This window comes from Canis lupus, chromosome 15, assembly GCF_048164855.1.
Source record: "Canis lupus baileyi chromosome 15, mCanLup2.hap1, whole genome shotgun sequence".
Taxonomy (NCBI): Eukaryota; Metazoa; Chordata; class Mammalia; order Carnivora; family Canidae; genus Canis; species Canis lupus.
This window is the reverse complement of record NC_132852.1, coordinates 15,178,968-15,195,032: the sequence shown is the minus strand read 5'-3', so window position 1 is coordinate 15,195,032 and position 16,065 is coordinate 15,178,968. Positions and strand designations below refer to the sequence as shown.

The 16,065-nt window shown below is 47.6% G+C and overlaps 1 protein-coding gene across 7 annotated transcripts in view; it reads left to right on the top strand.

Annotated features, from left to right (window-relative positions):
• Positions 1-13,839, top strand: part of IRF2 (interferon regulatory factor 2) — a 79,763-nt gene extending 65,924 nt beyond the window's left edge. For all 7 annotated transcript variants that reach the window (XM_072775932.1, XM_072775936.1, XM_072775933.1 and 4 more), the window contains 3 exons: positions 3,272-3,436; positions 11,122-11,168; positions 12,476-13,839. In XM_072775932.1, the coding sequence (XP_072632033.1) occupies positions 3,272-3,436; positions 11,122-11,168; positions 12,476-12,784 (521 nt within the window). In that variant the 3' untranslated portion in view covers positions 12,785-13,839. The remainder of the gene's footprint in view (positions 1-3,271; positions 3,437-11,121; positions 11,169-12,475) is intronic.
• Positions 13,840-16,065: the final 2,226 nt, after the last annotated feature.

Here is a 16,065-nt window from a genome sequence, read left to right as displayed (position 1 = left end):
TGGAAGGAGAGGTCAGTCTGTTCTGGGGGTTGGGGTGAGGGGTGGTCAGGAAAAGGCTCTAGAAAGAGGCCTTCTGAATACTGCCTGTTGCTCAGCCTCCCCTTCCCACCCAACCCACGCGTTACTGCCTCATTGAAGCCTTTGATTCCTCAAACTGGGGGGAAAAATACTCCACTTTCTCAACTCGTTTGGTGTGGACTCTCCCCGGCCCCCCTCCCTTCACAACTGTCCTAAACTTCACCTCCAGAGCATTGTGTGCTGGCCTACAGCCCTACCAGAGTCCTCACAAACCAGGCCCTCTGCCCCCTTAGTACTTGACAACAAGGCCTCCTACAGAGTAGATGCACAATAAATCTTCTGTGAGTTGAATGAGTTGGGCATTATGGGGAAAGGCAGGGAGGGAGAGAATCCCAGGTCAGAGCAAGGGGCTGTTACGATGGGAAGACACTTGAGCTGCTGCCATTGCATAAACGACCAGCTCACTTGCTGTCTACTTGGAAGGACGGTGCAACCGAGAATTGAATTTTGAAGTTCTGGAAGTTAGAGTGGTTTTGATGTCAGTCAAATTTGTCGAAGACCTTGATTGCCCTACTGGGCAGGGTATCGCTCTTGGCCAGCCCCTCCTCAGACACACGCATGCATACACGCGGGCCCCGTTTGGTTTCCATCTGCCCACTGCTTTTAGGACTTGGGAAAATCTTGTTTTCCTACCGTTTTATCTTCCGTGGGAGAAGAGGCAGCAGAAACCTGAGAGAGGTCAGTGTCGGTGCTCAGTCTGTGTCTGGTGAACTACATAATTGATGCTCTTCATGCTCAAATGGGACGGTCCAAAGGATAAAATAAGAATTTGGGAGTCTGCCTGCCATATATAGCCTGTCATCCTTTTCTTTAATTTCATCCCCTCCAGGAGAACCTAAACAACATTCCATTTCCCTTCCTCTCTGAATGCCAGGGCTTTGTGGATGGTTATCACATCCCCACATCTCCTTCCCCCAGCCTCGCGGGTGCCTTTCCTCTCTTCGTTCCAGAACTCGAGAATTCTCACTCCCCTCTCAAGCCTTCTCTGAATAGAATCAGGTCATGTTCTCTCCATCTCGTGCTAGTCATTTCATCTCTCTCCAAAAAGCAATTAAAACCGGAACTCATTTATAAACAAAAATCCTGGAGCAATTAAAATACTGAGCAGTTAAAACAAGAACTTGTCCACGATGGCAGATTTCTCAGGAAGATTGGAATGTGGTTAGGCCTTTTTGCCTAACTTGATGGTCAAGAAAATGTGAGGGACGTGGGAGCGCTGCGCGTAATCTGGACTGTGTGCCTTCGGAGAGGTGAATCTACCTCTCTGTGACTGGGCTTCTTCTTCTTTTTTTTTTTTTTTTTTTTTTTTTTTGTGACTGGGCTTCTTAATTGATAAAAGGATTAGGATGGCTTGCTTGTCGTTCTCATGGGTGGAAATGTTAGAAATCACTTACACAGGGATGAGTAAAACATTGACTATGATCGCCAAGTATTCTGAGGCCCTTGGGAAAACCTTATTACTCCTTTGTTGTTTCCATTTGTTTATCAGTGCCAGTTTTTAGGGGTATGTCATTTGGCCAATGGCCAACAAGTATAAGGTCAGTTCTGTTTGAAGTAGGGGAGGGCCTTAGGGTCATTGAAATGAAAACCACCATGAGATACCACTACACACCTTTCAGAGTGGCTGAAGTAGAAAAATAGTGACAACACCAAAAGCTGGCAAGAATGACCATGAATTAGACCATCCACACATTGCTGGTGGGAATGTCAAACAGTATAGCCACGTCAAGCAACAGTTTGGCAGTTTCTTGTAAAATGGAACATGAAGTTCCCATGTGATCCAGCAGTTGTGCTCTTAGGCATTGATTGGTCCCAGAGAACTGGAAACTTAGGTTCATACAAAGCCTGTATGGCATGTGTGCCATGTCCCTCATGGCAGCTGTATTTGGAATAGCCTAAGACCGGAAACAACCCAGAAGTCCTTCAATGCATGAGTAGTTAAGCAGACTGTGGTATATCCACACCATGGAATAGTACTCAGCAGGGGAAAGGAGCTGTGTAGACACAGCAGGTTGAATGAATCTCCAGGGAATTATACTGAGTGGGGGGGGAGCTAATCTCCCACGGTTACCATGTGAGCTCATTTATGAAACATCCTTGAAATGACAAAAATTATAGAAGTGGGGAACAGATGAGTGGATGTCAGGGGTCAGAGACGGTGGGGAGGAGAGGCTGACAGAGGTGGGTATATAGGAGATGCTTGTGAGGATGGACCTGTTTTGTATTTTGACTGTGCTGGCAAACACACGAAACTCTGTATGTGATAAAATTGCATAAAACTTAATTGCACATATGTAGACACACACACACACGTAGACACACATCTACACACAGAGGAATACAGGTAGGAGTGAAGAAATCTGAACAAGCAGTGTAGAGTTATCAGTGTCAATATCCTAATACTGTGCTAGAGTTTTCTGAGATGTAGCCATTAGAGGAGATTGGGTAAAGGCACACAGGACACAGGATCTCTCTATTATTTCTCCAAACTGTATGTGAATCTACAATGACCTCAAACTGAAAAGTTTAATTAAAAGCAAGTCGAGGCAGGATCCAGAACCAGGGTGGTGGGAATTCATCTTGTCAGCGTCCTGGGGAGTTGGTGGGGCTGGTCTGTGTTAGGCCGCTCTGTTCCGTCGTTCTGATATTTCCTCCAGTGGTCATGGTGCCCAGAGGGCAGGGAAGGGTTGGGAGCCCGAACAGAGCACCCTCAGCTGGAAAGGATGCAGTGGAGTGGATTTGGGTGGTCCTTTCTCCTTAGTAAGATTTGATTATGTCTCTGTGGACCCAGACCTGGAAAACAGCACGGCAGCTTCCTTCCTTCGGTGGAAGAGCAGAGGACAGAAGTGGGTCAAGTTCAAAGCACTGTCTGTCTGGCCCTGGGGCTAGCTCTGGCTGCAGCCTTTGGTCCTGCAGGCTTGGCTATGACTGGATTGAGTTTGGGACATGGCCACGTGTAAGCACCATTGGCCAGCACGCTGGAAATAGCCCCGGGAGGCAGGATACTGGCAAGATGCTTCTCTGGAGACATAAACCCAAAGCTAAGGCTGTTCTTCAGTTTCACGGCAGATGACATGTGGCTGAGAATCTGATTCCTGATGATTCAACTCTGGGGAAAGCTTGTCTTCCTTGAGAGTGCATGCTAGAGTCGTGAGTCAGGCATCAGGGCATGATGGCTGTCATCTCTTTGAAGTTGTAGGACAGTCACATCTGGACAGCAACATCGACGATCAAGAGATTGTCACTAATCCTCCGGACATTTGCCAAGTTGTAGAGGTGACCACCGAGAGTGACGAGCAGCCGGTCAGCATGAGTGAGCTCTACCCTCTGCAGATTTCCCCCGTGTCTTCCTACGCAGGTAAGAGGGTTGGAGGGAACCTCTGGAGCTGAGCAAGGATGGGTGTGGGGCAGTCCTTCGGGGGGCGGGGGGCACCTGCTTCACTTCTCCATCCTGGGGATTATTCTTGCTTTGTTTTCTCCACGAACATCTTCTTGGGTACTTTTGTTCTCAGAAGACACGGCCACAGCATTTCTTTACTCGATCACCCATAACTTTTTCGTGCATGACTAACAATATTTCTTGGGAGAAGTAGTTCGTCGAAGTCTATGTTATTGCATAAATTATAAGAAATCCGGAAGGGTGTTTCCAGTGGAATCTGAGTTTGACCAAGCTGGATTGAACCTCGAAGACCATCCCTTTCAGCTCCTACAGAATTTCTGGAAGGGAAGGCATGTGTTCTAGGGAACATAACATGGTCAGTGAGTGTTTGGTCAGGACTTGAACCCAACCTGGAGACCTCGAGCCACATTCCATCCCACCATGTTTACTTTTTCCCCTTCTTTTTCAGTTCAATACAGCTTCTAATCAGGCCAGGTGCCTGAGCCCAGATCTGATTCCCCGGGGGAGGGCCCCATAACAACCCAGAAGTTGACTCAGACAATCCTAGGATCAGAACCGGATTCTGTTGTTTCTTCCATCCTTACGCAACAAAGTGGTGGCTCCTTCATCTGCCACCATTACATCGTCTTACACTGTCCCATGATCTCCGTTTCATTTTCTGCAGACTCGATAATTAGGAAATATAAATTCTGAGTCAATGTTATTGCTTGCGAACGTTAAAAATAGAGAGAAAAAAAGAGGCCCTATCAAGAGTCAGTACAGGCAGCTCTAATACACTTCCCAGGATCCTTTCTGTGCTGCCAGACAGAGCGTCCTTCACTTAGGATGACGCTCTGGTGACTGGCACACAGTAGTAGAATTAGGTTGATTCAAATGACAGGTTCTTTGTGAATTGTCAGCCACTAAGCGACCCTTCTCTTCGCCTGAACACCCGCTTTCTATCTCTTTAGCTTATTTTTTTAACCTGTGGTTAAATGGACATAGCACAAAATTTGCCATTTTTGCTATTTTTAAGTGCACATTTTGGCGGCAGGAATTGCATTTGCGTTGTTGTGCAACCATCGCCACCTCCCAGCTCCAGTACTTTCTCATCTTGCAAAACTAAAACTCTGTCCCCGGTCAACACCAGGTCCCCAGCCCCTGGCAGCCCCCCGCTCCACTTTCTGCCTCTGTGGACTAGGCCACTCTCCGAAACTGAGGAGAGTGGACTCATGCAGCGTTTGTCCTTCTGTGATTGGCCGGTTTCACGTAAGGTCCTCGAGATCCTCACTTTGTTCCATGCCAGGAACGCGAAGGGGATGTGAGAGCAGACCTTGGCTACAGGAAGCTTATAATCTGTCAAACAGGATAAGCTTGTCATTAGTGGTTTACTCATCACGCTTTGAGCTCCTACGCGTCAGAGTTCCGTTTTGGCCTTTGCCAGGCTCCAGGGATAAATAACTGCTGTGTGTTGTCTGTTTATTGTGCCCCAGGACCTGTGCTAACTGCTTGGAATCCACTGACTTTGCTTAATTATCAGGAGAAGAACCCTGTCAGCCTGGGTATCATCATTATTACATCTTTAAAAAAAAAAAAATTAGGAACCTGGGGATCCCTGGGTGGCGCAGCGGTTTAGCACCTGCCTTTGGCCCAGGGCGCGATCCTGGAGACCCGGGATCGAATCCCACGTCGGGCTCCCGGTGCATGGAGCCTGCTTCTCCCTCTGCCTGTGTCTCTGCCTGTCTCTCTCTCTCTCTCTCTGTGTGACTATCATAAATAAATAAAAAAATTAAAAAAAAAAATTCTTTAAAAAAAAAATTAGGAACCTAAGGCCAGTTGTGGGCAAAGCAGTGTGTCCAGGGAAGAACAATTGGCAACATGGATAGACTCTGCCTACAGGTGGCTGGTGCCAAAAGCCTGTTCTTAACCCTCCCACTGTGGTGCTGCCCCGGACGATCCACGGGGCTCCGTGGTTGGGAACACATCCACGGCCCTGAGATCCACGGCCTACGATGGGGGGCGTGGTGGGGGGGACAGAGCAGCCTGTTTATGCCTTAATTTTACAGTTGAGATGACACTAGGCTCCTTTGCTTATATTTACATAGCTATGGCTGAAAATGTGTGACTTTGTTCTACATCATGCTGCTGCGGGGCATGATGCCACCCCATGTGGGTTTGGGTGTTTTTTGTTTTGTGTTTTGTTTTTCAAGGGTTGGAACTTTAGAATAGACTTTTCTGTTTATTTGTTGAAGACTTCCTGAAGCCTTCTCGAGGGTTCTGGAAAGACGTCTTTCTTGCTGGTCTGCCCTCAGTGGCGTTTTGCCTCTGCAGAAGAATCCCAGGAACAGCTGATCCATGCAGAGAGAAATGAAAATTTCATTACCCTTTTCAGGACATTTGCATAGATTTGAAAAGAAGGATCCCAGTTGCCAGGCTGGCAGGCAGCAGGAGCTTTGTTGGAGCCTGGCTGTTCAGTCTGGCCTTTCGTTCTCTCCCTTGTTTTCATTGTCTGAATTCTCCAGAACCTTTTGGAGTGAGGCTCACCGGTTGGAGCCAAGATGTTTCCTCACTGCTGCCTTTCCAGAACTTACAGACCCGAAGTTTACCTGTTAGGAAAATTTAACGGAGTAGCTGGTTGAAGTCTTCCGGTCAAGGAATTTGATAACATTCTGCCTCGAAAGGCAGCTTTTTTTGGTTGTAATTCACCCTTCTTACGTTATGTTCCCTGATAGAAGAGGCTGCTTGTCTGTTTTTTGTGATAAGCTTCCTTTGTTTGGACTGAAATTCAACTGAATTTCAACTTCCTCTCACCATTTCATTCACTTGCTTAGGAAACTGGTATGTGGAGGCTGTTGTTTTGTTATTTTTCTTTTTTCTTTCTTTTTTTTTTTTTTTTTACCCTTCCTGATCATTGAAATATAATCCAGTAGTATTACAAAACCACATTCCGTTTTGCAAGTCTGTCTTCTCTATGGTTTAAATTTTGTGGTGAGCAAGAAAAGAGGTGGTTTCTTTGAGTGGAAGTACTTGCATTGGGTGTTTTAAGACAATATAAAATTCTCGTTGGATTCTTAAAACTTTCATCCTGGAGAGAGATCTCCCGAGCCCAACCTTGGGAAACTCCGGTGGACAGTCGTTTTATCTTTAAAAGTCTGCTATATAGTGGGCTCTTGCCTCTTGTATGTATGGCACCAGGATTTTACTAGGTTATTGATGGTTTAGTAAGAGAAAGCCATAGTAGTATTTTGTGGAGGGCTGGACGAGAGGATGGAGAAGAGAGCGTAATACAGAGGATTAGGGATCCCTGGGTGGCTCACCAGTTTAACACCTGCCTTCGGCCCAGGGTGTGATCCTGGAGTCCCGGGATTGAGTCCCACATCAGGCTCCCTGCATGAAGCCTGCTTCTCCCTCTGCCTGTGTCTCTGCCTCTCTCTCTCTCTCTCTCTCTCTCTGTGTGTGTGTGTGTGCGTGTGCGTGTCTCTCATGAATAAATGAATGAAATCTTGAAAAAAAAATACAAAGGATTAATTGGTTATGACTGAGAGAGTGGACTGACCAACAATTGGCAGTAAGACTTTGGGCCCTTATGGAAACCCTAGCAGGCTTGCATTTTGTTGGGTGAGGCTAAGGTAGAAGTGCTTTGAAATGAAGAGGACTCTGACTTGAACCTTTTGACTGAGCTTTCCTAAGTGAGTTGAGGAAAGGATCGAGGGAAAGAAATTCTTGTCAATCTTATTAATAAAACTTGTTGAACAAGAACCTTCCAGAAAATGTGCCCGGATGTCAGAATGCAAAAAGGCTTAAACATTAAACATCCTGTTTCCCTCTCTGGAATGTTCCTGAGGTGGTTTGACAATAAAAACTGGGCTGAAGCGGCGTGTGAACGTAAGACTAGTGTCATCCTAGAACCACAGCTCTGGAAGAAGGATCTCTGAGATCAACCCGCCCAAGGGTTGATCCCCTTCCCTCTCACCAGTCACTTTCAGGGGAACTGGGACCACAGTGTTGAAAGGAGCTACTCATGTACCTGTTACTGCTCTGTAAATACTTTCCACTCAGTCGTGCCGCGCTAGTGAAGCGACTCCCAATTTTTTCTCATTCCGTTGTATTCACAACCAATAAAAAACCCAAATCCAAACTCATCGAAAGGGAAAATGAAATAACAGTGCAGGCTGATATGCAGCTGCAGTGAGTTCATTTGTGATATAAGAAGGGATCTTGAGAATGGCAACAGTGAAGGAAAACCAAGGGGACAGAGGGACATGGGCTCGTGGACACCCAACAAAGCACTGTGAACCAGTGACGTCGGGGAAGCCGTGAGAGCCGTGCTTACTTGGGAGAGGAGGGTCTTCGGGTCCTCAGGCCGGAGCTTCGGGCATCTCCTGCTCCTGGGTCACAGGCGCACAGGGCCGTTCTTTTAAACAATAAAAACTAGAAATCTCAGCTTGCTAATAATGGAGAGTCTTTAGAGTTACTTCAGAAGCAGATGATCTTATTTTAGAAGCCCTGCTCTCCACTAAGATTTGCGTTAGCTGAAAATTTCAGCTCAGACCACGGATGGCTTTTCTTGCCTCAAACTGTTTCCTGAAGTTTTGAAAACTGGATGCTTAAGGGCAATGAACTCTTTTTTTTTTTTGTATATTTTTTTATTGGAGTTCGATTCGCCAACATATAGCCTAACACCCAGTGCCCATCACCCAGTGCCCATCACCCAGTCCCCTGTCCCCCCCCCTTGTTCGTTTCCCAGGGTTGGGGAGTCTCTCATGAGAGCAGTGAACGTTCTGATCATGTTCATGGTCTCTGCAAAGGTCTTAACCAAGTAGTCCGCCCAGGGTCTGCGTCTTCTCGGCCCTCCTGCAGCTGGGGCTGGGGCTGTGCTGGAATCCCAGAACCCTGGTGTCCACATATTTCCAGCTCTCCTCCCCGCAACACATGTCCGTTGGCGTCTGTGTGTTTGTTTCTATTTGAAGGGAGACAGGAACAGAAGATGATGGCGTTTCTGGGAGGTAATTAGGAGCAAAGGGGGTCTAGACATGTATGAAAGGAAGAGAAACCCTGGCTTCAGAGCACCGAGAAAGCTGAGCATAAAAATGGAAAGGGGATCTTGAAATTTCAGCCGGAGCAGCAGGAGCGCTCAGGAAGCAGAGCTGCTGTTGTGTTTCGGTGCCCAGAGCCCTGGAATCAGATGTGCAGTTTTGTTTTCTCTCCTCTCTGCTGACTCAGGCCACAACTTTGGCAGGTTTCTCAATATCTCTGTTCCTCATTCTTCTTGGGAGCTGCGATACTGATCCCTGCCTCCTTGGGATACTGAGCTAGCCCGAGGATTATGCGAGCAGGGTTTTTCACTTGTTTTGGGGTGGAAGCATTTCTTAGGCCTCCTGGTACGGTCAGCTTGTCTGGAGGGATAGGGTCATCATCAGCCCAGGCAAAGCCTTCTCCGGGTGGCTGTTGCTCCAGCTGGGGGTGCTCTGGGGAAGTCTGCTCAGCCTGAGAAGAGGAGAGGCCAGGCCTGTGCTCTAGGGGCTCCTGGTCAGCTCTGGGGGGGGGATCGCTCATGCCCAGGGGATGTCGCTGGAAAACAGTGGCTGACCTTGTGTGGAAAAAGGCTCCAGGGCAGGCCTCGTGTGGTCAGTATTCTCGCTTGCTTTGTTTAAGGGAGGAACCTGTGGCTCAGTTTATCCATTTGTTATTTAACCTTTAATTCATAGAGATCCTGCTCTGGGGCTAGTGCTCCGAATGGTCAAAAGGGCTCCATGTGGGCTGGAGCCCTATGGTCCCAGCTTTGCCACTGGCCAGATATGAGACTGGAGGTCAGTCGCTCAGTAGGTTTGGGATGGAAAGAGGTAGAAGGTGCTGGAGCACACATGAGCCCTTCTACATAAGGGGGGTGGTAGGAGCTGCTTCCCAGCTGAGGATCTCTGTGAGGGCTAACCAGACCTGCGTGCAAAGGTGCCGACACGGCCCCGGCCCAAGGCTCTCTCTTTTGTTCACTATCATGCTTTCTCTAGCCCTTGTCTATAAAGGAATGACCCAGAGTCAGGGCTCTCTAAGGGGCAGTGTATTTCCCTACCCCTGGTGCTTTCATTTCTCAATGCCATCAACACTGAAGAGCTGCACACCATCAATTTTCTTAAAGAATTAAAAACTTTGTACTTAAAAAATTAGGTTTTTTAAGTTAAAAAAAAATCCTGTGTTCTACGTACAGGTGATGTGTAATCGCTGGCTATTAACTTTGACTCTGTTAATCTAGTGTGTTGTGCAAATCCAAGGTTGAGCAAGGCTGACGAGCTGAGGACAACGGTGTGCTATCATTTCTCGAGCTGTGGGCCGGGCCCTGTGCTAGGCCTTTTCCCACACATCCTCACACTGATTCATCACTTAACCCTCTTCGGGAGACATTCATACTCCCATCTTACAGATGAGGAAATTGCACTTTGTGAAGTTAGGCAACCTGCTCGGCGTCTCCCAACGGGCAGACCGAATCAGGATGGTAACCGGATTAGTTGTCTGTTGCTGCGTAACAACAGAACCACAAACTCAGTGGCTTAAGACAACACACATGTATTATCCCAGCCCAGTTTCTGAGGGTCAGGAGTGCAGGCATGGCTTAGCTGGGCTCTCTGCTCCGCACGTTGCCTGCGCAGCCCTGCTGCCGTCCAGGTATGGTCCAGGGCTACTTGCTCATCCGGCAGGCATCGGGGTGGAATGGCGGGGAGGAGGTCTGCTTCTAAGCTCACGTGGTTGGAGTGGAATGTGGTTTGGAGTGGAATGTCGCTCTTTGCAGGTTGTCAGACTGAGAGCCTCAGTTTCTTGCTGGCTGTTGGCTGGAAGCAGCTTCTAGGTTGTTTTTTGTTTGGTTGGCTTTTTGTCATGGAAACCTTCCCAAGATGGCTCCTTGTTTCCTCAAAGCCAACAAGGGAGAAAGTCTCCTCAGGAGACAGGATTCAGGCTTACTTAACATAGTTGCATACATCCATCCATCGCTCACTGTGTTCTGTTGCTTCAAACCAAGTCGCAGGTCCCCTCCCCCCCTGCATTCCAGAGGAGGGAATCCCAACAAGCCAGGAAACAGCAGGAGAGGAGGATCACAGGAGCTGCCCTAGAATCTGTCCCCCACAGCAACCCAGGTGGAGGGTGCAACTTTGTAAACCTAGGATAAAAGTCTGAAAGGGATATGGGGTAAAGGAGGGCCCGAGTAAGTGGGGGGGTGCTCCAGGGAGGCTCTGGGCTGGGACTTAAATGGAACTAACCCGACAGGGATTGGAAGAAAGCACGAGTGGGGCGTGTGGATAGAGCAGCCCTGAGGGAAGGGGGTGAGGTGGACGCAGGAGTGAGCAGAGGTCCTGGGGAGCGGAGGGCAGATTGGCCCCAGTCCTGGGAGGTAGGGGCCATGAGAACACATAGCCTGGCCCTTGGAGAGCGAGCGACCCTCGACCGAAGGGCCAAAATCAGAGAAGGACAACCCACTCTAGCATCTCCCGAGTACAAACTGTCTGTTTGACCTTTTGCACAAAGAGGGTGAAGATCATGAGTTCACTGACCCATTTCTCTTTTGAACAACAACAAAAAAGAAGTGCTGATATATTTTTTTTAAACACTGCCTGAGCCACACAGCAGTTGGAGCGGCAGGAATGATGGCCCTGTGTTTTTCTCTCTGTGAACAGAAAGCGAAACTACCGATAGTGTGCCCAGTGACGAAGAGAGCGTCGAGGTAAGCATGGCCGCCACCTGGCTCCGACAGGCGCTGCGGGGAAGCATTTTCCCACCAGCACTTCGGTTTCCCTGCTGCTCCTTAAGTTTCTCTACGTTTGATCACGAGTTCTCCTGGAGGAGTTTGTGTATGGGTGCGGGGGTTTGTGTGTGTGTGTCGTAAAATGTACACAGCATGAAAATTACCGTACTTCTGGGTTTTGAATTATAAATTTAATCTCTGGGAACCGAACGGGGGGAAAGAGGAAGAGGTTGCTATTAGAAAAAGAGGCTATGACGGCAGGAAATAGAGACCGGAGTGGAGGCCAGGAATTGTTGAGGTGCTCCCCACCCTCAACATCCTAGTTCACCAGCAGAAACAGCTGGTCCAAGTGGCCAAAAGCAGTGACCGGAAGTAGGTGGCAGCAAGTGCTGAGCAAAAGCATCTCCATGTTTACCCGGAGTCCCCTTCCTCTGTGATCCGTGCCCAGAGCCTAGGTGTGCGTGCAGTCTGGATTCGCAGTCGCCTGCTCCCCATTCCCCTGCTCTAGGCTGGGCTCACACAATGGCAGGAAATGGCTGTAACCGCCTGCTTTGTGTCTGTGTTTGAGAGAGAGAGACTGACTGGCTAATGGGTGTTTCAAGTCGTGATTTTTCAGTGTAGGAAATACTTCAAGTGGAGTCCAGGAACTCTGAAAAGACAGGAAGTGTAGATGCTCACATACATTCCAACCCTGTTTCTTCAAGGTCAGAAATTCCAGCTCCTTCTTTGGAGTGTAGCCACCCCTCCCCGCCGAGACCCTCTGTTTGCTTGGCACGCTGGAGCTCTACGCTGTACCCGTTTGAACGCGGTGGAAAGGCATTCACCCTCCGAGTTCCTCATTTCTCTCTCTCTCGGAAAGCGCAGATTGACTCAAAAGATTGGATTGGGCCATGAGTGAGGAAGCAAGACTCTGTGACAAACCAGCCATGATGACCTAAGACCTACCTCATGATCAGGCTGGGGGGCCTGCAGGAGAGCGGAACCAGAAACCAAGTTCCTGCCTTGTTTTCCTGCCTTCATAGAACAGTTTTGGCCATTTTTTTCTGGGAGGTAGCAAATGGGAATTGATAAAAAAAGGGAAGAGAAACCATTGCTTGGGATGTGCACAGCCGGGTGTGGGTCTCAGTTGAGGGATGTCAAGTCGCTAAGCTTCTGTTCATTCCATGCCTCCTAAGAACCTCAGTTAACACACTGACACGTGGGAATAGTGGTGCATTTTTGTTTATAAAGAGCCGTTTGATTGAAGGCCAAGAACAAACATGTATCTTGCTTCTTCTCTTTGAAAGGGACGACCCCACTGGAGGAAGAGGAACATTGAAGGCAAACAGTACCTCAGCAACATGGGGACTCGAAGCACCTACCTGCTGCCCAGCATGGCGACCTTCGTTACTTCCAACAAACCTGACCTCCAGGTCACCATCAAAGAGGAGAGCTGTCCGGTGCCTTACAACAGCTCATGGCCCACTTTACCAGACCTCCCCCTCCCTCCCTCCGTGACCCCAGCGCCCAGCAGCAGTCGGCCAGACCGGGAGACTCGGGCCAGCGTCATCAAGAAAACATCAGATATCACCCAGGCCCGAGTCAAGAGCTGTTAAGCCTTTGACTTCCCCTGGTGGTTGTTGGGATTTCTTGGCTTTGTTTTGTTGTTTGTTTGTATTTTATTTTTCTCTCTGACACCCATTTTAGACAAATCTAAGGGAAAAAGCCTTGACAATAGAACATTGATTGCTGTGTCCAACTCCAGTACTGGAGCTTCTTTTTAACTCAGGACTCCAGCCCATTGGTAGACGTGTATCTCTAGAGCCTGCTGGATCTCCCAGGGCTGCTCCCTCAAGTTCAAGGACGTCATAGGACCAACACCCACACGGGCAGCGAGGTGCTGCATTGCCTGCGGTCAAGGCCAGCATGGTGGAGTGGATGCCTCAGAACGGATGAGAAAATGTGAACTAGCTGGAATTTTTTATTCTTGTGAATATGTACATAGGGCAGTACTAGCGACGTTGCAGTCTGCTTCTGCACCTTATCTTAAAGCACTTACAGATAGACCTTCTTCTTGTGATCTTGCTCTATTTCTCAACACATTCAGCGGCCCCCCCTTCTGGGCCCTTTGTCCCGCCTCCCGGCCCAGCCCATCCAGTTCATTTCCTCCTTTTCCTCCCCGCAGAGGCTGTGTTCCACATCCCTGAGGAGGAGAAGAAGAAAATGAGCTTCTCCACAGATGTCCCATTTTTTTAAGACTGCTTTAAAAAAAAAAAAAGAAAAAAAGAAAAAGAAAAAGAAAATCTAATCTGCTGTGCTTGAATGCCACGCGGTACAAAGGAAAACTATCATGGAGATATTATGCAAATTCCCAGATTTGAAGACAAAAATATTCTAATTCTAACCAGAGCAAGCTTTTTTATTTTTTATACAGGGGAATATTTTATTCAAGGTAAAATTCTAAAGAAAATATAATTGTTTTTTATCTTTTCTACAGCAAATTTATAATTTTAAGATTCCTTTTCTTGTTTATCGGCAGTTGTTATTACATCCTTGTGGCACATTTTTTTTTAATTTTGTAAAGGTGAAAAAGCTTTTATGAGCTCATGTAGCAATCAAATTATCCTGTGGATTGATAATAAATGAATATGATATATAGTTAAATTTTTAATGGGCATGATGCCTGACTTTGTCTGTGTCTACTTGAGAGGACCACCATGGGACATGGCTGGCAAAGGATCATTGCTTCTTGGGGACCCAAACTTACTCCCATTTCAACCATAAGAAACCCTGGAAGGTTCTTACCGTGAGGACAGAATGGCCTCCTCCTCTTTCTAGTGCTCACCTTGAGCCAGGCGCTCGGCTGTGCGTTTTCCGTGAGCTCTCTACTTCACTCACTGAGGCTGTATCCCTGATAGTTACTTAGCTCCATTTCACATGGAAGAAATGGACGTTTCCAGTGAAAATGCCTTTTCTCGAGGTCACATGGGTAGTAGGAGTCAAGAGCATGAGTTAAGCCCAAGTCTGGTGTGACTGTGGAGGGAGTCCAAAGCCACCCCACTATCTCCCTCTCTACCATGTGCCCATTCTACCCACTTCTGTGCTTTTCCTCTCCTCACCCATAGGCTCATATGTATGGCTAAAATTTTGTATTTATGTCACATACCAGGCCCACACGCAAGACGTTTTCAGTAATAGGAAATACATGTTGGGTTCCTAGTCTACCTCAGTCTTCTTTCTGGGACCTGGGGCCTCCCAGAAGCTGTCCTCAGTACTTAGGGCCTGTCTTTTTGCATTGAAAGAACTCCAGACTTCGTCACCCATTTGTCATTTCAAGGTGTATCCCTGACCTTGGAAAAGCCACCGCGCCAACCTTTCATGCATCCATGATGTCTATAAAATCAGAAAACTCAGACTTAACCTGCCTATCTACTTCCTCCGGGTGTTGTGGAAGAGATTGCTAAGTTAATATTTGAAAAGGTTCCTTTGGTGAAAGGACAGAGAGCTATTTTTATGCTTTTCTCCATGTGTGGCTGCAGACATAATTAGTGGTCATAAAATTATCCAGCTCTGAACAGAAATTAACTGAAGCATTTTACTGGTGGATGTGTTGGGTTGAAATGCCACATCTTGATGGTTGACTGCTTCTGTGAGGGGCACTTTGTTGACTGTGTGTTTACTTCAATTTCGTGGGAAAGCCTCACTTTCGTAGTGAAACGAGTCCTGAAGAGGAAGGAGATGCTCCCAACCCCCTAAGCACTATGCTCTCCAGTTAAGATCTACTCATCTTCCGAGTTCTAAACAAATGAGACCCGTTTTTTGTGACTTCTATCTAAGTAGCCATCCTGTTTTAAATTGAATTGAAAAAATAATGAAAGAAAGTGGCCCTAAGTCATGTGGCCTGGCAGTCAGAGGGTTAAGGGTAGCTCCTGATCCCTGATCCCTTCCCTCTCCTGAAAATAGAGGAGCCTGCTCACACCTCACCCCTCCCCGCAGCTCTGCAGGCCCCAGACGCCATCCCCACTGGCATCTTCCACCCCCGTGGTTGTGAGCAGACTTACTTACAGAACCTTCCCAGGATTTGGAAATGCGCAACTGAGGTACTAAAAATAATCACCCGTTGCCAATAAGGCCCCAGAGAATGGAATCAAGTCTAAATTATTTCTGAGAAATTCTGTATTGGTTCTAAGTGTTACCAGTAGTGTAGGGAAACGAGCTAGTTATACAATGTCAAGGGTTGACGTGAGGAAGAAAGAGGATGAGATGGGGCATCTCAGGGACTCAAGCCTCAGACCTTGTCGGTTAGAGGAAGTACTGGGGACACGTGCTTCATTTGGGCAGTGTCTGTGTGAGCTGATATGCTTTTATGATGGGCTTGGGTGTGTGTGTGTGTGGTGTGTGTGTGTGTAAGTAGCAAATTCAGTGTGATAGCCTTTGGGACAATAATCTCTGTTCTCTGCAGCTGGCACTCAGGTCTCTCCCCTGATAGCAGGAGCGTGGTACAGCTGTGAACTGTGACTCCAGTGACAGCAACTTCCTCCCAGCCAGAGGGCTGAGAGAACCCAGCATATCCTTCAACTGCAAAGGGCTTCCAGAACACCGTTTGCAAGTATCTAAATAAATCCATGCTCAACCGTAGCCGATTTTTCAATGTTTTGTTGAAGTAACTGCCAAAGGAGGTGTTTAGTCTATTCAAATGTGTTTATAGAGAAGAAGAAATACACATGGATAAAAAAGACACACAAATCCGCTGGACATGGAAAGTTTTAGGAATGGGGAAGGTTATTAGTGATTTGGTTTCAGGATTCTGAATTTTAAAACTTGGGCTTTGGGAAATATTTTGCATGTGAATGAAAAAGATGTTAAGCCCCAATGGCCTCCTGCCCTAAGCCAGAGA